This window comes from Macaca nemestrina, chromosome 1, assembly GCF_043159975.1.
Source record: "Macaca nemestrina isolate mMacNem1 chromosome 1, mMacNem.hap1, whole genome shotgun sequence".
Lineage (NCBI taxonomy): Eukaryota > Metazoa > Chordata > Mammalia > Primates > Cercopithecidae > Macaca > Macaca nemestrina.
In genome coordinates this window covers 16,145,601-16,166,282 of record NC_092125.1, presented here as the reverse complement: position 1 = coordinate 16,166,282, position 20,682 = coordinate 16,145,601, and the positions used below count along the sequence as shown (strand labels likewise).

The window sequence follows — 20,682 nt, the reverse complement described above, 5'->3', positions numbered from 1 at the left end:
TACGCGTAAAATTTGTTTGAGCTCTGGAGACTATTTTTTTCAAGTCAAACTATTTATGGCACCCTAGCAGATTAAATAGAAATCCCAGCTGTCGGTTGAAGAGCGGTGGGGCCCTGCCAGGCTCCAACCTCCCCTCCCACTGCATCCTCTACCCCGATCCCCAGGCACATCCAACGAGGTCAGAACTTCATGACTGCAGACCATGGGCTTAGGGTGGGATGTAAAAGAAGTTGTCTTTTGTAAGCAAAAAAAAAGTGAAAGTGTCTTGGAGGATCTTTCTATGTGAAAGTGAACCAGTGAAGTGAACCAGACCCAAATAACCAAGTGTTTCCCTAGAATACTGAGAGGATTCTCCCCAGAGTTACCTCATCACCATGTCTGCAGCAAGTAGAGTTGATATCGAGTATGAGAAACTATCTGAAACAAAGGAAGTCCCATCAAAACAAAGTTTAAAAAAGCAGCTGGTAAGCATGGCGTTTAATTAAAGAAAAAGAAATAAAGCGGACCAAACAAGAACCGCCTGATCAGGAATATCTGAACAAATTACACAAAGAACAAGACTGAAAAAGCCTTTGAAAATGTTTTAGATATGAAATAATATTTGCAACTTGAAGTTTATAAGACATTTCAAATTGATCCAACAAAAGAGCTTTTTAAAATCATTTTCCCAGGTGCTACGAATATCTCAAGAGTCATTCTGTGATTTTAAGTGCAAGATCCTATGAAGCCCTTCTCAAACACTGTTCTCTGCTTACCATTTAGTGAGGAGCCTGATCTTGGGGGCTACATCATCATGTTTTATGAAGCCCACAGAGGAGTTGTCTGCTAGACCCGCAGCAATCTTCAAGCTTAGTCCCAGATGGCCACAAAGAGAATGCCCTGAGTCCAGTGTGGGACTGAGTCAGGTAAGAGGACAGGGAGAGACTGGAGGCCAGCCAGCTCCTCCCCAGGAGATTGGCCTAAAATAGGTATTAACATGAGACTTTAAGGGTCAGACTTTTGGCATTTCTTACCTGTAGAAAGGATCATGTAATTCTGAGATGTGGGAGATGAAAGAGTAGTTGATATCAGAAATTCTAACTACCGTCGGTTCTTACCTGTCTCTCTTGGTGACTCCAGGCTACTGCCTCCAGAGGGAAATGGAAAGCACTGCCAGCCACAACACTTTACCCTTTATCAACTCACAATTCTTACTTGATGATACCTCCCAGCAACTTGCCACCAGTGTAGATTCACAGCTGCCCCTTTCAAGAAGGGCATTCGGAAACACAGTCAACAAGTCTCCCTGGGCTTGGTTACCTGACAGCCCAGAACTGTGAAGGTTGCTAAACAAATAGACAGGTGGGTTTTGCCCTTAACAAGCTTATAATCCCACCTAACGACACAAAACTCACTCAAGTCAATATCAAAAGAACCCCTTTTGCAGAGCACCATCAACAATATAATATAGACACAATGAAGCAAGTTCAAGTAGAAAACATCCCGGGGATGGGGCGGAGGCTACGTAGAGGCACCCTTTCTTCTCTAAGCTCCCTAGGTTTGTGTTCTCAAGCTTGGCTGCCCATTGACATCACCTGGGAGCTTTTGAAACTTGGAATTTGTGGTCCCACCCACAGACGTGCTGATAGAATTGATTAAATATCCTGGGAATCAGGATATTTAAAGGCCTGACAGGAGATTGTAATGCGCACGTGGGGTTGAGAACCACTCATCAAGGTGATTCCACCTTGTGGGCAGGCAGAGTTCAGCACCACGGCCCATAGTGCTGAAAAAGGGGACATCTGTGCAGTGGCCGCTGATTTGGGTGATTTGAAGCTGATTGATGAAATTTTAAGAGCAGTTTGGCATGAGTACTGTTTCTTTGGTGGACAACACCACCTGAGTGACACAGGGTGCCAGAGAGCCAGCAGAGTTCGATTTTGTTTTTGTTCTTTAAAAAGACAGACATGAGCTATTTGCCCACTGAGGGGAGAGACCCAACAGAGAAAGGGTTTGAAAAACAGAAGGAGCATCCAATTCAACAGCGCCCCAAGGAGACGGGGTGAAGCAGGGTCTGGACTAGAGCACACATGTGAGGATTTTCTTTTATGAAGACAATTAGCGGAAAGGGAACTAACACTGATTGAGCACCAACTCTGTTAGGTACCGGGCTAGGCACTTCATAGGCATGATTTCATTGAATCTTCCCAGCAAATCTGCAAGGACCTCTGTAACAAAGAAGGTCCTATACCCAGAATCCCTGGGTCTTGACTCTTCCATGTGAATGCTATTTCCAAATCAAATACTCCAAAAGAGCAGTGATCAAAAAAATGTTCTTGCAGGCCCAACATAATTTATTATAAAAAGAACTATCTGAAAATAGTATAATAAGTCCAGCTTCAAAATAAAGAAAATGATTGACAAAATGTGTCAAACATGTAAAAGTGGGTGCCTGTGCCTAAGAGATTCTAACTTCTCCCCACAGGTACCTGATGGCCATATTGTGAGCGGCCGTTCCCAGAGCTCTCCTCCCCAGGGTGCACAGGGCGAAGGACAGGGTCACCAAGGGAGAGTCCTCGTCACTGTCCAGGGTCTTTGAAGGCTGAAAGAGCAAGAAGTTAACTCAGCTTTCACACAGTTTCCAATATGTACCAACACAGACTCATAAATGTAGAGTGACAGTGGCTTTGTAAGTCAGCCACGTGGTCATCCAGTCCCCTCTAAGATGACCTCACAGACAGGGAACGCTCAGCTTCCTGGAGCAGTTTCTGCTGTGGTTGGACATGAAAAAATAAATAAATAAATAAAAGTGGAAAAGTTATTTTAGGAGAGAAAAGGGCCTACAACATGGGCTGATGACCTGCTTTTCTGGGATTTGAAATATGGCACTTCAGGTCATAAAGATGGGCAGTGATTACAGTCAAATGGGTGCCCACCTTAACACTCTCCAATGCAAAGGAGAGGCATGGTCGAGCAGGGAGAGAAGAAGAACTTGGATCCAGTGTGAAGGAGAGTCCTCTGTTCTCTAACAAGGAGCCCTGTGGGTTGACTGCTTGACTGTAAGTCCACAATCAACAACCAAATTAAAGGCATCTTTCAGCTTGGGCATGGTGGCTCATACCTGCAATCCCAGCACTTTGGGAAGCCAAGATGGGAGGATCACTTGAGCCCAGGAGTTCAAGACCATCTTGGGCAACATAGCAAAACCCCATCTCCATAAAACATTCTTTAAATATTAGCCAGGTGGCCAGGTACAGTGGCTCATGCCTGTAATCCCAGCACTTTGGGAGGCCGAGGTGGGCAGATCACCTGAGGTCAGGAGTTCGAGACCAGCCTGGTCAACATAACCAAACCCTGCCTCTACTACAAATACAAAAATTAGCCGGGCATGGTGGTGTGCACCTGTAATCCCAGCTACCCAGGAGGCTGAGGCAGGAGAGTCGCTGGAACACGGTGGGGCAGAGGCTGCAGTGAGCCGAGATTGCGCCACTGCACTCTAGCCTGAGCAAGAGAGCAAGACTCCGTCTCGAAAAATAAATACATAAAAATAATAAATTAGCCAGGCATGGTGGCACGTGCTTCTAGTTCCAGCTACCAGGGAGGTTAACACAAGAGGATCACTTGATCTCAGGAGTCTGAGGCTGCAATAAGCTATGATCGTTCTGCTGCACTCCAGCCTAGGGAGAGTGAGACTCTGTCTTTTAAAAAAAATTGTCCAAAGTCAGCTTAAAAAAGAAAAAAAGGGAGAGTGGGGAGATGCAGGAGAAATTTAAAGTCAAAATATCTTTTGCAAGGAAAATAAAATAATTTCACGAACCATCTGAGGAATGGACAGAGCCATCATGGAGCTATAGCCGATAACATCAATCAATTCTTTGAATATCTCAACTGCTTAAAGAGGCCTGGCATGAGTTAAGATTATTATCACACCTTCTTTGTGGTTGGTCTGAAGAAAGCAGGTTCTGCCACCTGCTTCTTCTCCCACCTGTTTTTAATCACCCATAAGAAATTCACAGAACTTGGCTAACGTTGTGGTTTGGTTTACTCTCTCTAGCACATGCCACATACTGCATCAGCTGCTGAGGAAGTTGTTTCTAACTTGTATCCCCATTTTCCAACAACAACCCGTGGACTCAGCTTTTCAAATCCTAAGAAGCAAAGTAAACCTGCTCCCTGCATTTGCTCCCTCCCCCTTCTCCTCCTCCCCTGTCCCCTTCTCCTCTTTTTGTAAACTGTCATAATTCTTGATGATATTTCTAAGAGGCAGGATTCACTTCCAGAAGTGTTCTCAGCACATAAGCAGTAACAGCACAGACACACAAAATAATGATGACAGAAGTTGAGTTGGACCATCTGATTGCTAAATAGAATTTTCATGTCCATGATTCAATACGTTCAGTAAATCCCCCCGATTTCAGCGCAGATAGACTTGGTAGGGAAATCCCAAAATGTAATTTTAAACAAAGAAGCTTCAAATGTTTAAAAGTTATAATAGAGGCTTAAAACTTCGCTGGCCCTGAGCACTGCATAAAGGGATCTATCCCTTCAACTGTTCTTCACTGGAGACATGCCGTATTGATTCTCCTATTTAATTTTGCTTACCTTCAATAAACATCTATCCAAATAGTGCTTTTTTTCTATCCTCTATGTTAAAAGTCTACCATAGAATATAAGAAAGAACGGGCATTACGCTGTTCTTCATTAAACTTACAGTCCATGCCTCAGTCCCCACCTCCCTGACCTACCTCTTGTGTTTTCCGTGCGCAGTGTTGAATCCATTCTAGATAAACATTGCAGAAGCTAGCTCGTGTGATCCCCTGCAGACATGGGACGTAGTCATCATCAATGTTAATGTTGAACATTGCAAGGTCACGCTCAATGTAATGCCACTTGGCAAAGGGTTGCAGGGACTTCAGAAGTGACTCATTTTTGATCCAGGAGAGGAGTTTGGGAGACGTTACCATATAGTATATTATACTCTGCAGAGAAAAAGCAAGGTTTTGAGCCCTTACAGCTATTCTAAAGCCAGGAAGATTTTATTTATTAATTTAATCTTAGAAAGTAAATCAACCTCAGGAAAGTAAGAGACATGAAATCCCTACATGTGGTATCATCTGTATTTTCCGCTGGGTGTAATGCACAGAACTCATCTGAGACATTTCTAAAATGTCCTCTCTTAAGGGTTATCTTAGGGGAGAGGAAAGTGAGAAGAACGTAATGCTAACAGAATGTAACGGAACAGAATTTCTGTGATGAGGAAGAATGACAGTCAGCCCCATCCCTTCTGAGAGAAGCACGCAGAAGCACCGTTTGCTGGGGTTGCTGTAGGCTTCGGTGGGTCCTAGACTAGCTTCAGCTTAGAGACTGGGATAGACCTTCCTCCAGAGCCTTAACAAAAGAGTATTTAATGAACTAAAACAACAGGGTTTTCAGTTTGTTTGTTTGTTTTTTGAGATAGCAGTGTCTCTCTCTGATGTCCAGGCTGAAGTGCAGTGGCACAGTCATGGCTCACTGAAGCCTTGAACTCCTGGGCTCAAGCGATCCTCCTGCCTCAGCCTCTAGAGTAACTAGGGCTACGGGTACAAGCCACCATGTCCGGCTAATATTTTAGTCTTTATTTTTGTAGAGACAGGGTCTTGTTGCCCAGTCTGGTCTTGAACCCCTGCCTCAGCCTCCCAAAGTGCGAGGATTACAGGTGTGATCCACTGTGCCCAGTCAAAACAACACAGTTCTTATGGAAAGTATTGACGATGTGAAATTGTTGTCACCTTCACACACTTAATCCTGAGCACCCAGACAGTGGACATCTGTGATATGTTCACAAGTAACCCATGTTTCCTTCTTAATCAGACACTGTACTTATGAGTCCCACTTGGGGAAAATGCCTCCCTTGGGCTTGATTATTCTGAGTAACAGCTTTGTGGAAAGCCATTTTGTAGTTTTTGAATAAATTCCTCCATCAAAAAGGCTAGCACCTGGCCTCAAGAAATTGAAATGGGACAGAGGAAATGAAAATCCAAGCCTGATAGGCTTGGATCAGGATGTGCTGCTGCGGAGTCCCTGCCAGCACGCACCGCCTCTGCCGCTCCATTATAACAGAAAAATGCAGGTGGTGCTTGGGGCTATTGAGGCTGAGCGGCACCCCTGGAACGAGGCTGCACATCTCATCGTGAAATCATGAGGGGCTGGAGGGCTCACAGTGTTTGATGCAAGGAGGCAGGGATGTGTGCTCCTGTTATAAACAAACGCTTAATTGATGCTCTTCTCTGTTTATAAAAACATATTCTTTTTAAATGAGAAAGCAGAAAACGAATATTGGGTGGATGGAAACAAAGTCTTCAGTGACTGACACCTGTAAGTAGAGTGGGCTGAGAAACCCTTTTCTAGGGGAGCCCCCACCCTCCCTCTCTGGCTCTTCCCTCCGTCTGGCTGGGAAATAAAACCCAGAGCTCAAGGCCTCAGGTTACTTGGGTATCTGGTTTCAAGGTTTTTTTTAGGACTTCAGCAGGTGAACAGACAGTCTTTGATTTCCACTAAACAACTGCAAACACATGACTTAGGCTCTCTGCTGTGAGGACCAAGGACAGCCTGGACTTTGGGGAGGTTCATCTGTGGTTCATGGCTTATGCTCTTCCTTCTTTTGGGCACATCTTCTATTACACTCTACAGTCTACCTGTCCCAAAAATGAGGAAGTGGAAAAATGAAATCTGCAGATAATAACTAGAATTCAGTGGCGTGCCTGTTCTCCCATCCTCTGTAACACCCCGCGATAACCATCCTGGCCTCAGGGAGGCCTTCGACATAAGGAGGAAGGAAGAGAGGGAGTGATGGAGGAAGAGGTCAAGGAAGCTGAAGGCAGAGGTGGGAAAGAGAGACATGCTAATGATGCCCACGTTGCATGGCTGTGCTGAGGTTTAGAATGAGACAATGTATATGAGGAACTTAGCACATGGCCTGGCCCGTTGATATGTGTATAGGTGGAAAAACAGTCATGTCTTTGACATCTGTGACTTACCTACCCAGCAAGCAGGATGAGCGTGGGACTCAGAGGGGAGGCAGGCAGTGGCAGCAGTAGCAGTAGCCCAGGAGAGGTTGAGGCAGAGGGGCGAGGGAACGGGGATGGCATTAGGGGACAGGAGACCCGTTGTGTCTGTGGTGGTCACCAGAGTGCACATCTGATATTCACAAATAGAAACTTTGAATCTGGAGGGTTTTCTCTTGTCTCCTTGCTGGCTGGATCATTTAAAGACAGTTTAAGTCGTCGGCCCAAAGTTGCAAGCAAAAGAGAGTAACGATGCCCATGTCCACGAGCACCGCTTCTCAGCTGAGCGTTACAAAGGGAAGAAAGAAATTTGGTTTCTCTAAATATCTAGCTCTAGTGAACATCTGGTCTAGTTTTTCCCCAATATGGCCTAATCACATACCAGATAGGAATAACAAACAAAGACTGAAAGAGAAAAGTGTATGTTTTCATTCATTGCTAGGGAGGAATTAACCCCACAATCGATGAAGTCAGAATAGTTAATGAGGACTTTGAATTCCAGAGGTTAACACTTCCTCCTCTCCGTCTGGCAAAACCCTGCAGTGCTGACTTCAGAACAGAACCCAGCTTGATGCTCAGCTTTCTAAATCACTGCACCGACACTTCTCACCAGGAGAAAACAGAACCACCCCAAATGCTTGCAAGTCATACCCTATCTCCATTTAATTTAGGCAGAACTTCTGTCATGGAGACATAGTCAATGAACACTGTAAAATCTTTCAGAATCTGTCAGGAGGAAGTGGATACAACACTAAGTAAAACTGATAAGTTGGGGCACTGACAATGAATTGATGCGGTAAACCTAGACTGTGCTGAAGGCAGGGCCCCTCTGAATAAATTCATGATATCTGGCTCCTCCAGCAGGGATTCTCCTGGTTCCTCATTTTAATTGTAGATCGGCATATTCTTTCAGACAACTCATTCTAGGAAGGGGGGCCTGGCAGGCAAACCAACCTGTCGGGCTGTTCCCGCCTCATTCTGCAAGGCCAGTGATAAGCAGGTCTCCTCTCTAAAAGAACTGCCTGGAAACAATGGCAGCAGGAGAGCCAGGCCCACACAGAAAGCGGCAGATTCCTTGACTGCTAAGAGGGTTTTAAACACTAATAAATTGAAGAGAGATGGAGGAGGCACGAGGGAAAACCTCAAGTCGCCAGGAAGGAAATGATTTCAAATATATTCATAGAGGGTGGGGGAACTGACCCAGTTTATTAGGATATTTTTTAAAAATCCTTTTGTAGTAAAGGAATTATTTCAAATTTTTCTTCCTTTTAATTTGCCTTTCCAGTAAGAAAATAATAAAGGAATGAACTCAAACTCTTGAAACTTTAAGTAATTCAGAGCTACAAAGGCAACTTTGTTCACCCAGCAACCATACCAAAGAAGAAAATAATTTTTTTTAACCCCAAAATGCTGTTTCTTCTGTTCTAATAGGCAGTTCGCCCTCCTGAAATTTCCCTTAACTAGCTGTGGCGGGGAATGAGTGCAGGTTCCGAGCCACCCCTTGCTGAATGGCAGGAAAGCACTGAGTCCTGTATTTGGAGGCAACCTCGCAGGATAGGCCCGGCAGTACCAAAGTGAATTAAACATGAGGGCACCGTGAGGCCCCATCTGCCCAAAAATCTCAGCCCCATCCTGAGTGCTGACTTGGGAGTTAAGAAAATTCTTGTTTCTGTGGGGCACAATGATGTCTGTAGTAGCTCCAAAGCCTAGTTGTATATCAAATCACTTAGGAAACTTATTAAACAATATAAGTCCTTGTGTCCCAGGAGGTGGAGGTTGCAGTGAGCCGAGATCACGCCACTGCACTCCAGTCTGGGCAATAGAGTGAGGCTCCGTCTCAAAAAAAAAAAAAAAAGTCCTTGGGTCCCAGCCCAGGCCCATGACATTTGAATGTGTGGGTAGGACATGGGGATGTGTAATTATTCAGCTCACGAGGGAGGAGGGGAGTCTGTTCCAGGTTTGCCCTGGCTCTGGCTTGTGAGAGGCGCCATGATAGGTAGCACACCTGTGCACTGCCTGTCTCTCCTAGCCTACCTACAACTCCCATTTTGCCTTCACTCTCCTATCTTAAAAAACAGAGTGGAAGGCATTGTTTCCCCACAAGCCAGCTATTACCCAGCAGGTTCTGGGGGGCCCTCTTGAGCCCCCTTCCATTTGCACATGATCCTGGATTTGTCCAATGGCAAACTGTCATCTTAGAAATCATCTAGGGGACTGGGAGGCCCATTTCCAGCAGTTAGGAAAAAGAAAGGTGAGTATCAACTAGCCATCCAAGGAAAGAAGGCATCAAAAAGCTGGTCCAGTCATGGAACCCCCAAGGCCTCTGTAAAAACCAACAGGGTTAGTCCAGGGAGGATGGACCGAGACAGGGCATCTCACTCTCACTACTCCTCCCTTCTCTCCCACTCACGGTGATCTGCTGGCCCCATGGTGATGGGTCGGGCCTGTCCACATGTCTGGTTCATGGAAAGACAGGGATGTGGCTCAATATTGAACCCCGTTCCCACCACCTGTGCCTGTAGCAAGCCACCAGACCCTTGCCTGAATTAGGATCTCTTCTGTCCAGACTGTATGGCCCAGACTCCAAATCTATGTTCCCTGGAACCTTTGTTCATTTAGTACAAAAAAACAAATTGGGCCATGCAATATATAGGTCATCAAACAGAGCTCTGAGGGCCCAAAGAGGACTCAAGTGTGACTTCTCTGTTTAGGGAATTACCATAAAGTGAAGCAGAAGAGGTTTGCAGAGGAAGGGGAGGTGAATGTCGGCCATGGCCCTGAAGGGCAGGAAAGCACTGGGCAGCCAGCTGGTGAGGAAGAGCTGTTGGAACTGAGGTTGGAGGAGAAGGTGCGGGCATGTGGGAGGGAGAGGAGGGTCCCTACAGGAGGAGTGAACAGTGTGCAAGCGTGTGGGGCAGGAAGCACAGGTAGTGTGTGCACAGTGTGTACACAAAACAGTGAGAGATGGGGGAAGAGGGGTGGGAAACACAGCCAGTAGCAACAGTGGAGTTCTCAGGGTAGCAGATGAAAGAGTCTAGTCTAATTCTTGAGGCAACAGGAAGATGTCAACTCCAGGGCTTATCTACACGGCCTGTCCAGACCTACACTGTTAGTCCTTGCTGCCCCCTTCCAGCCACTTGCTTCACTGGCCTGTGAGTCCTCTTGTTTACTCAGTCCCTGGATCTAGCTGTTCATGCAACCACCCCATCCTGCCTCCTGAAAACGAAAGGAAATACTCAAGCGACACTTTCCTTGTTGAGGGAGAAAACAGAGATGGCTAGTTACCATTTATCATCTGCTTTCTCCTTCTTCCGTGAAGGTACAATTTCATTCTGGGCTCATGGCCACCCAAAGTACACTTTCCAGACCCTCTTCCAGGTGGCATGTGACAATGTTCCGGCTGACAGGATACAGTGGGGAGGATGCTGTAGCAGCTTCCTAGAACCTCTTTAACAGACAGCTGGTGCGTGCCCTTGGTCTTCATTTTCTGTGTCCTTTCCTCTATCCCTTAAAGCCTGTAACTTAAATTGTGGAACTGAAATTTTGGAAGATGGTTGATGATCAACCATCTCAAAGTCCGAGAGAAATAAGCCTCTAACATGCATGCCACTCTTATTTCATGGCTCACTGCCAAATCTAACACAACTGGTATATTGAGTTTGCCTAGAGTTTAGAAACAGAAGATAGGCCATAACTCCCTGGTATGCTTCCCAAATCTTCCCCCATTTACATTAGGTTGGACAAAACGTGTGTAGTTTTGTATGAAATTTGAATATAATGTTTTGCATCTCTAGCACACACAAAGATGGCAAGCACAAACGGCTAAATCTGTTGTAAATATGCTGCCACAGAAAACGGTTTTGCAAACATTTTGTGTAGCAATCACCTAGGGGGATGAGATCTAAGAGTTACTTTGCTATTGTGGATTTTGGGAATCCCCATTACCCAGGCTGGAGTGCAGTGGTGCAATCACAGCCCACTGCAGCCTCAAACTCCTAGACTCAGGCAATTCTCCTGCCTCGGCCTCCTGAGAAGCTGGGACTACAGGTGTGCACCCCATATCTAGCTAATTTTTATTTTTATTTTTGTAGAGATGGGGTCTTGTTATGTTGCCTAGGCTGGTCTTGGACTCCTGGGCTCAAACAATCCTGCTGCTGCCTTGGCCTCCCAAAGCTCTGGGATTACAGGCGTGAGCCACCATGCCTGAATTTATTCCAAATTTCTCAATGCCCTTTGTTTGTTAGCTGGTTAAAACTTTAGGTGCCATGTTATCTTTTCATTCTGTGTTTCCTCATTTCTGCTGGACCACCTGCCTCAGCACGCTGGCAGGGGCCTTTGTGGTCTCCGATGGATGAGCTTCCTCTTTTTGAATAGCATTAAGATGTGACGCATACCTGTGGGCCATCCAGGATTTCCACCATGCCAAGTCCCCCCAGACCTCCAGCACAGGACCCACAGCAAAGATCTCCTCCGCCACACGGCCCTCGCCTGCCCCTTCCCCTTCGGAAAACACCTCAGCCCCGATGAACACTACACATCCTCAGGCAGGTCCCACACTTGTTTTCCAGGAGACTTACTCCAAACTGCCATGATTTCTGAGGTTGAATACAGATTGGGCAGAGGTAGGCACTGAGCAACTGAAAAAATATGTTATTCTCCATGTGAGTTAGGAGGAAAGGCTGTCACAGCCAATTCTGACTGGATGGTTTAGCTACTTTTTGAGTTCTCCTTACGAAATTAAAATATAATTCTGGTTCTAAAGTGGACACTGTGCAGAGCATCTAATCTGACTCTTATAACTCAAACATGGAGGCTTAGTAATAGTTCTAGGATATTTAAATTTGTCCTCATCATCAGGACAAGCAAATCATGCTGTGCTGGAAGAGACAAAGAAAACCTAGATAAGAAAACGAACTGCCTATTGGTGCCTAAGCTTAGGATATGACCAGGGCACAAATCTCAGGTTAAGGCAAAGCCCTCTAGGACTTTTCCAAAAGTGACAGTTCCCCAGATGGCTGGGCTTCCGATTCGGAAGCTGAGGGTGAGAGGCTCAAAATTTAGTTTTCGACAGAGCTCTTTCGGAGCTTCCTGTACCATCCTAGCATTTCTGCTTTAGACAGGTGTTTGGGAAACAGAGCAATACCTTGATGTAGTAGCGGATGAGGATCCTTCGGAGGTCAAACACCTGCAGCATGGTGGCCGCGTTGTTGTCCAGGATGCTGTAGCCCTCCAGGATGTACTGGGTCCGCGTGATTTCCCAGGTGAGCCAGCGGAGGTGAAAGGCAGCATTGCAGGACAGCAGGTGGGGCAAGTGGCCTGGTTTGCAGCAGCAGCAGCCTCTGTCATCCTCATCGCCCTCCATGATGGCTTCCACCTCCCTCTGCTGGCAGTAGGTTCCTGGCCGAGCACAAACATGAAGGAAGTTTGATGAGAACGCATGCTAGAATGTTCGCTTCAATGGATTTCCCCATGGCTTCATCAGAAGGGAAGAGGCTGAAGGGAGTCAAGGAATCAGGAAATTTGTTTATTCTCAAATAAGTCCCCCAAAGAAGTCATAATTCTCATAATCATGAACTCTCTTATTCACGCACATTCATTCTGAGTCTTTGTAGAAAATATATTTAAACCATTTAAAAATGTTTATGGAGCTATGAGCTAAATGTCAACACAGAAGAACATCATTTCAGTGGGAGGCAGTAGTTGACAAACAGGTTTTGAAAACGGTAGTACATACTAGCTACTTGACTTTAGTCCATTTATTTAACTGGTGCAAGCTTGTTTCCTCATCTGTAAAATAGGCTATTGTAAAGATGAAATCAAATGGCATATGCAAAGTGATTAGTCACCACACAAAAATGGTAGTTGTTCCTATTATTTTTACTAGATTGTGAGCTCCCTAAGGGCAATGCCTGGCAGGTAGAAATTCAGTAAACACACAAACAAATAAATAAATTGATGAGCTAGTGAATAATTTATTCACCAAATATTGAGTGTACCCAATGCACTGTGAATATAGTAATGAAAAAAATATATAAAATCCCTGTCCTTGTATAGCTTATCAGTTTAAGCTAAAGAAGACAGGCAAAAAAATAATAAAGCAAAAAAAGGACTGGAATGACAGGGTGGGAATAACTATTTTAAATAGGGGGTCAGAGAAGGCCTCCCTGGGATGTCTGAGTAGAGAGCTGAAGGAGGTCGGGGGGAACTCAGCGCAGATAACTGAGAGAAGGGTTTTACAGGCAGACAGAAGATCATATCCAAGGCCTTGGGGTGGGAACATACTTATTATATGTTCCAGAGCAGCAAGAAAGTCTATAGTAGAGGGCACAAGTGGGAAAGCAGTAAATGAAGCAGAGAGATAGCTAGGGGCAGATCCTACTTAGAATGAGTTAGAGGAACAGTTGGATGGCTTTAGCTTAAAAGAAATGTAGTCTGACTTATGTCTTAGGAGGACCGCTCTGGCTTGCTGCCCAGAGAAAGGACTGTCGAGGGAACAAGAGTGGGAGCCAGGGCATCAGTTGTGAAGCTGTTAGTTAACCCAGATGGGAGAGAATGATGACTTGGTCCTGGGTGGTTGGAGGAAGTGGTGAGAAATGATAAGATTCTGGATATATCTGAAAGCAGTCTGATGAGATTTGTTAACGAATTTAGACATGGGATATTGAAAAGATGAGAAAAGAATGATGCTCAGGTTTCTGTCCTGAGCAGGATGAAGAATGAAATTACTATTTACAGAGGAGAGGAAGATTGCAGGAGGACCAGCCTTTGGGTAGGAGTGAAGGGAAGATCAGGGATTTACGTTTACATATGTTAAGTTTTAAGTGCCTAATATATAAAAATGGAGATGTCAGGGAGGCAGCTGAATTAAGGAATCTGGAGCTCAGGGGACAAGTCCTGGCTAGAGATTTATAAAATCTAGGAGAATTATTAGCAGTAGGGGCTATTTCAAATCACCTATATGCTAGCAAGAAAGTGTACAGAGAGCATGGAGAAGAGGTCTGAGAAGTAAACTCTAAGCATTCCAACATTTAAAAGTTGGACAGGTGAAGAGATCCCAATAAAGTGATAGAACAGAAATGGCAAGTGAGTTAGAAAGAAAACCAGGAAGTCCCAAAAGACAAGTGAAAAAAGAGTTTAAAGGAAGAGGGAACATCAGTTCCATCAAATGATGCTTACAGGTCAAATTACATGAAGAATTAACTGTTAGATTTGGCAGGATGGAGGTGTATGGTGATCTTTGCAAGACAGGTTGTAGGGGAATGGTGGGGGAGGGGTAGTCTCATGAGAGTGAATTCAAGAAATAACGGGAGAGGAAGAAGCAGAGACGGTGAATGTAGGCAACAATTTCTAGAAGTTTAAAAAATCTTTTTGACTTTATTATCTTTCTTGGCACCTTATTGCACAGGCTATGATCTCCTGTATGCTGCTGAGTAGAAGTGGTGAAAGTTGGCATTCTTGATTTTTCCAAAGAAGCATCATTTAGTTTCATTAATTTTCCTCTATTGTTTCTCTATTTTCTAGAGAAACCATAGACATCCAACTCTTATCTTTAAAATTTTCTTCCTTTTACTTGCTTTGGATTTACCATCATCAGTTTTTTCTAGTACGAGGTGAAAACTTATGTCAGGGGTCACTAACTTTTTTCTGTAAAGGGCCAGAGAGTAAATATTTTAAGCTTTGTGGGCCACATATGGTCTCCGTTGCAGCTGCCTCTCTTCCTCCTCCTGCTTCTCTTTCTCTTCCCCTTCCCTTCTTCCTTTAAAAAATGTAAAAGCCATTGTAAGCTCATGAACCCTAGTTTGCCAAACCCTGGCTCACATCTCGATTTTAAACCTTTCTTCTTTGCTAATATAAACGTTTACAGCTGTACATTTCTCTCAATACATTGCTTCAGTTACATCCCACGTGTTTTTTTATATGCTGTGTCTTGTTTTCATTCAATTCAGTTATTTCATGATTGACTTAGTTATTTCTTTTTTGACTCACGAGTTTAGAAGCGTGTTGCTTATTTTCCAAATATTGGGGAATTTTTATGATGCAAATTTTTGTAAGTTTCAATTTTAATTCCAGTGTTACTGGAGAATGAACACTTATTATTTCCATCTCTTGAAATTTATTGAGTGTTATTTGATGGCTTAGCACATGGCCTATTTAGGTGAATGTTTCAAGTGCTCTTGAAAATATCTGTATTCTGCTGTTGCTACGTGAAGTGTTCCATAAATGTCAATTAGTTTCAAATGATTGACAGTATCATTCAAATATTCTAGATGCTAATATTCTTGTGTGCATTTTCTATCATTTACTGAAGGTATAGTGTTGATGTGTTCAACGATAGTTGTAGATTTTTCTGTTTTTACTTTTAATTCAGTCAGTTTTTGCTTCTTGTAGTTCTATTACTAGGTATATGAACATTTAGGACTGTTATGTCTTCTTGATGAATTAACTCTTCAATTATTATGAAATATCTTTCTTTAATGTGGTGATACACCTCATCTTGAAGTCTGATATTAATAAAGCTAATCCAGGTTTCCTATAGTTAGTGTTTGTAAGGAATATAATTTTCTATCTTTTTATTTTTAAATAGCACAAAGCAAAATAGGTGTGAGGGTTCCTAAGACTCTCCAGATCTTTATAGTTAAAACATCTCTTGTAAACAGCATGTAGTTAGGACTTGCTTTTTTATCTAGTTTGATGATCTCCAATTTTTAATTATAGCAATTAATCCATTTACACGTAATGTGGTTATTTATATGACTGAGTGAAAGTCTACTATTTTCTTTTTTTTTTTTTAAAGTACTCAAATGTCAACTTTATTGTTTCTATATAAACACCTTTTTGTACTGAAAACTGTAAAAATAAGTTTGCTGTGATTGCAATCCAAATTTTTGAAAGCCAGAAAATCTAGTTATTATGCTATAGCCAAACTACCTAATGCTTTCTTTATCCACAAGTAACTTTGCTTCAGTTTCTCGATGTTGGGTTTCATCTCACTGACTTTGGGCTTCTAAGACACATGGGAATACTTATATCATCTCTGGGTCAAATCAAACAGTAGAGCTAAAGTTATTCACATACATTCAAATTACACAGATCCCTTACAAATTACTAGTATCATAGTAGGAAGAAAAAGATACAAGAAGAAAAACACACCCTAGAACTCATTAATATTATTGGTGTATAGTCTATACTAGCATAGCGTACCTTTCACAACCTGCTATATAAAATTACCAGCAAGAAGAAAAAGGTGCAAGAATAAGTTTTATGGCTGAAGTGGCTTGGTGTCATAATTCCCTATTCTAGCATTCTCAGAAGGATCCCATCCATTGGACACGCAGAAACTGCAGGGACATCTGAATGGTCTTGATTCCTTCCTAACTCCCTTAAGCCCAGTGTTTGTCAGTATCTTTCATGCGTACAAACTCTGCCGAGTAACATGTATCTGAATCTTGCCATCCTTTCTCTCTGCACAGACAGCAATGTTCTTAATCCTCCCCTCCTGTAAAGCAAGTCATCTCTGGTTTCCCTGAGGATTGTTGCTCTTGCTCAATGGAGTGAATCTTCTGGTAGAGGGGAAGGGGATTCATTACTAGTGTTGATAGTCAAGTTACTAAGGTTCTTTATCAACATCTCGGAGCAGATTTCAGAGGCCCCTGAATCGTCCCGAGAATTTTCTTCGGTCAGCATTTGTGGCTCCGGGATGGAGGATGGATTAAACTGCTGTGATGGGTCCATCTGCATCTTGAACAACACTAAGCTTCTCCTGGATCTTTGAAACCCAGCAGAAACTGATGACTGACCCTCAAATTGCTACAAGGTAGCCCGGAAAGAGGCTGAAAACCAGAGCTCCAACGAATGGTCAAAGAACTGATGTAAAATATAGGACCGGCTTCCTCTTAAAATACAGATAAGCCAGTCTTCCAGGATATTTGAATGTTAATGATCCAATGATTAGAGGATTAAGGGATCCGAATGATTAAAGGTTAATGGGCATAGTTTAGACTAGTAGGGTAGTTCTTCATCTGCTTTGCATTAAAACAATATGTCCTATGTCATAGCTGCTAGAAAAATTTATAAAACGCCTCTCTTTTGTTGTGAAAGTCTACTATTTTCCTATTTGTTTTTATTTTTCCAACTTTTAAAATTTGTATTCTTTCCAGTCTTTTTTTTTTTTTTTTTTTTTTTTTTTGAGGTGGAGTCTCGCTCTGTCACCCAGGCTGGAGTGCAATGGTGAGATCTCGGCTCACAGCAACCTCTGCTTCCCAGGTTCAAGCCATTCTCCTGCCTCAGCCTCCCGAGTAGCTGGGATTACAGGCGCCCACCACCAGACCTAGCTAATTTTTCATATTTTTAGTAGAGATGGGGTTTCACCCTATTGGCCAGGCTGGTCTTGAACTCCTGACCTCATGATCCACCCGCCTGGGCCTCCCAAAGTGCTGGGATTACAGGTGTGAGCCACCACACCCGGCCCGGTCATTATTTTTTAATTGAGCAACTTTGGGCATTTTATTTTTTATTCTCAGTCAGTTTTTTAGCCATACCTCTTTTATTTTTTGCAGCTTCTCTAAGGGTTATAATATGTGTTTTTTCTTATCACAAAGTATTGGTTAATGTAATTTTTCAGTTTTATAATTGTTTATGATAGTAAGAATATTTCAGTACTGGTTATTCAGTCATGGCCAAAAGAATGTCTTTGAATCTTTCTACATGTCTTTGGAGACTTAATTGAAACACAAAACATTTCGCTTCACCCACTCCCACCCCTATTCATTATTCACTTTTTCTGGGATCTCATATCATTATTCACAGTGTCTGGTAATTAGTAGGTGCTAACAAAGTTGTTGATGCAGTGATTGAATGGACAAATAAAACAGTTCTTCTCCAGATCTCTGTCTGAACAGGCACCAGTTGAGGAACTCCACAGCAGTATATTGTATTACCTTACATATGGTGGCAGATAAAGAAAGGCTATGTTTAGACCAAGCCTCTATATAGAACCCAGGAGTAAGATGACTATAATATGCCAGAGATGGAAAACTACAACCTTCAAATCATAATGCACATTCAGAGCTATTAGGATAGCAGTCTATGAAATAGGAGTCCAGGTCAGGAAGGGGAAAAGCCAAGCAGGCTGCATACATAAAAAGGGAGACAGTTAAAGCCTGATCCCAAATCTCTGGACTCCATTTGTCTTTCTGCCAGACCTCCTCGCTTTGGCTCTTGGCTGAAAGCATTCTTTTTTTTTTTTTTTTAAACATTTCAAGGGTCTCTTAACTCATTCTACGATACAAAGCATTTCTTCCCTCTGGTGAAGATGTATGGAAATGCATACTGGACTATAAACAGTGGGGCATCCAGAGAGTAATGACCACCATAACCTGACCGCTCTGCACACTGGGACTCTTGGACTGCAGACCCTAGGCTCCGGGGGGGGTGGGGTCTCAATCTGTCACAGTGACACACTAACACTGGCTTGCTATACATTAATAACAATTTAGGAAGAAATTATCTTCCAGTGGAGGAAATAAGACCGTTTTCTTTCTGTCTTTTCTTTTTCTTTTTTTTTTGAGATGGAGTTTCACTCTTGTTGCCCAGGCTGGAATGCAATGGCGCAATCTTGGCTCACTGCAACCTCCACCTCCCGGGTTCAAGCAATTCTGCCTCAGCCTCCCAAGTAGCTGGGATTACAGGCATGCGCCGCCACGCCTGGCTAATTTTGTATTTTTGGTAGAGACGGGGGTTTCTACTAAACCTCCGCACTGGTCAGGCTGGTCTTGAACCCCCAATCTCAGGTGATCCGCCCACCTTGGCCTCCCAAAGTGCTGGGATTACAGGCGTGAGCCACCACGCCCAGCCGACAGTTTTCAGAAATATATTACACAAGGAAAAAGCATAAAGGAGGATTTTCACTTGAAGAAATTAGCAAAACTGGTTTAACAGCAGACCTCAAAAATGTGCATTCCAATTTTCCCCTTCCTTATTCTTCTATCCGGTTCTACCATTTATCACATTGAGCTGAAAGCCAGGGCTTTTTTTCCCCCCCTTTTCATTAAACTGGGAGGGCTGGTTACATGAGTATGTGTGTGGGTCTGTGGTCTGTGTATACATGCACATGTGTGTGTCTGTGTGTATGTGAGAAGATGGAGAAATCGAATTTCTTTTTTTTTTTTTTTTGAGACGGAGTCTCGCTCTGTCACCCAGGCGGGAGTGCAGTAGCCGGATCTCAGCTCACTGCAAGCTCCGCCTCCCGGGTTCCCGCCATTCTCCTGCCTCAGCCTCCCGAGTAGCTGGGACTACAGGCGCCGCCACCGCGCCCAGCTAGTTTTTTTGTATTTTTTTTAGTAGAGACGGGGTTTCACCGTGTTAGCCAGGATGGTCTCGATCTCCTGACCTCGTGATCCGCCCGTCTCGGCCTCCCAAAGTGCTGGGATTACAGGCGTGAGCCACCGTGCCCGGCCGAGAATTCGAATTTCTAACCATCTGAGTGAAATAGCACAGTAGACTATGAGGAACATGTGGGTGTCTCTACATTGGTGAAAGGGCAGTTGAGGAAACAGTTTGCCATGAAGGATGGCTTAGACTTGACAGATACATCATAGCTGCCAACAGTTGAAAAGCTTGGTTCAGGTGAGTCTTGGATAATCTGCTCTTAGGAGTGAAAGAGTCACACTCAAGATCATATTAAAAAAAGAATATGAAAATAATAAAACCCAGTAATTTTGGAAAATGCACTAATTGTGTTGTCCAAATGTAAATGAAGGTCCATATTCTCAGGAAGACTCAGAAGGTTTGAAGCATATTCCCTCCAGAGGAAATGCTGAAGGTCAACCTGCCCACACAATGTGACCTTTTGCAGTCCTGGCAGAGATGAATGTCAAGCTGGCAAGGCTGTCTCTGTCTGGTATTTCCATCGAAACTGACTCTTGGCACCTTTAATTGTGGCTGTGTTTGCATTGTCACACCTTTGTCACACCTACCAATGCCAAGCCCAGACAGACTTATTTATTCCCACCTAATTTCAAGAAGGAATAAACTTAATCTAAAAGGTAGACATAGTATGAAAGCAAGTGAAGAAATTTAAGTGCAAATCAGAGGTAAGACAAATACAAATACAGAAACAATGTCAAGGGTCCTAATTGCATTCTAGGATACCCAGTACATTTACTAATAGTGATCCACAGATTTCACTCCGGGCTTTCCAGAAGCCAATGTAGAAAGAAAACACAAATGGTTTCTTGTGTCTTTAAGGCAAAAACAAACTAATTCCTTGGAAGGATCATAGCCATTTCTGGCAAAGACACCAGAGAGATGATATCCCCAGGATCCTCATAAAGAGGACATTGTGCAATATGGTGAACAACATCCTTAATAACATTGCACAATAAGTGCAAGCACAAGGTTTGCCAGGCTGTTTTAATATTTCACAGTGCAGGATGCTAGAATATGGTCGAAGTGCAATAAAGCAAAAGCATTTCTATAGGTAGTCAAAACAAGTCAGCCTTACATATGGGGCTCTCCAGAGGCCTGGCATCATCCAAGAGTAGATTCTAGAAACTCTTGAGGACTGGGAGAACTGGATACCTTTCAGGAAATCCTTGAGATGCATAATTTCTGCAATGGACTGAATGTTTGTGTCTCACCCAAATTAATGTATTGAAACCCT

General features: G+C 43.5%; 1 protein-coding gene and 1 pseudogene across 4 annotated transcripts in view; both read right to left on the bottom strand.

Moving 5' to 3' along the window:
• The window catches only part of LOC105464123 (pecanex 2), a 310,280-nt gene that overhangs the window by 32,599 nt on the left and 256,999 nt on the right, over positions 1 to 20,682 (bottom strand). For 3 of the 4 annotated variants that reach the window (XM_011711793.3, XM_011711792.3, XM_071074156.1), the window contains 3 exons: positions 12,166 to 12,419; positions 4,725 to 4,958; positions 2,469 to 2,581 (listed from right to left, as the gene is read on the bottom strand). The exons of the other annotated variant lie outside the window; for it this stretch is intronic. In XM_011711793.3, the coding sequence (XP_011710095.2) occupies positions 2,469 to 2,581; positions 4,725 to 4,958; positions 12,166 to 12,419 (601 nt within the window). The remainder of the gene's footprint in view (positions 1 to 2,468; positions 2,582 to 4,724; positions 4,959 to 12,165; positions 12,420 to 20,682) is intronic. 4 annotated transcript variants of the gene reach the window in all.
• Positions 12,426 to 17,169, bottom strand: LOC105464122 (developmental pluripotency-associated protein 3 pseudogene; annotated as a pseudogene).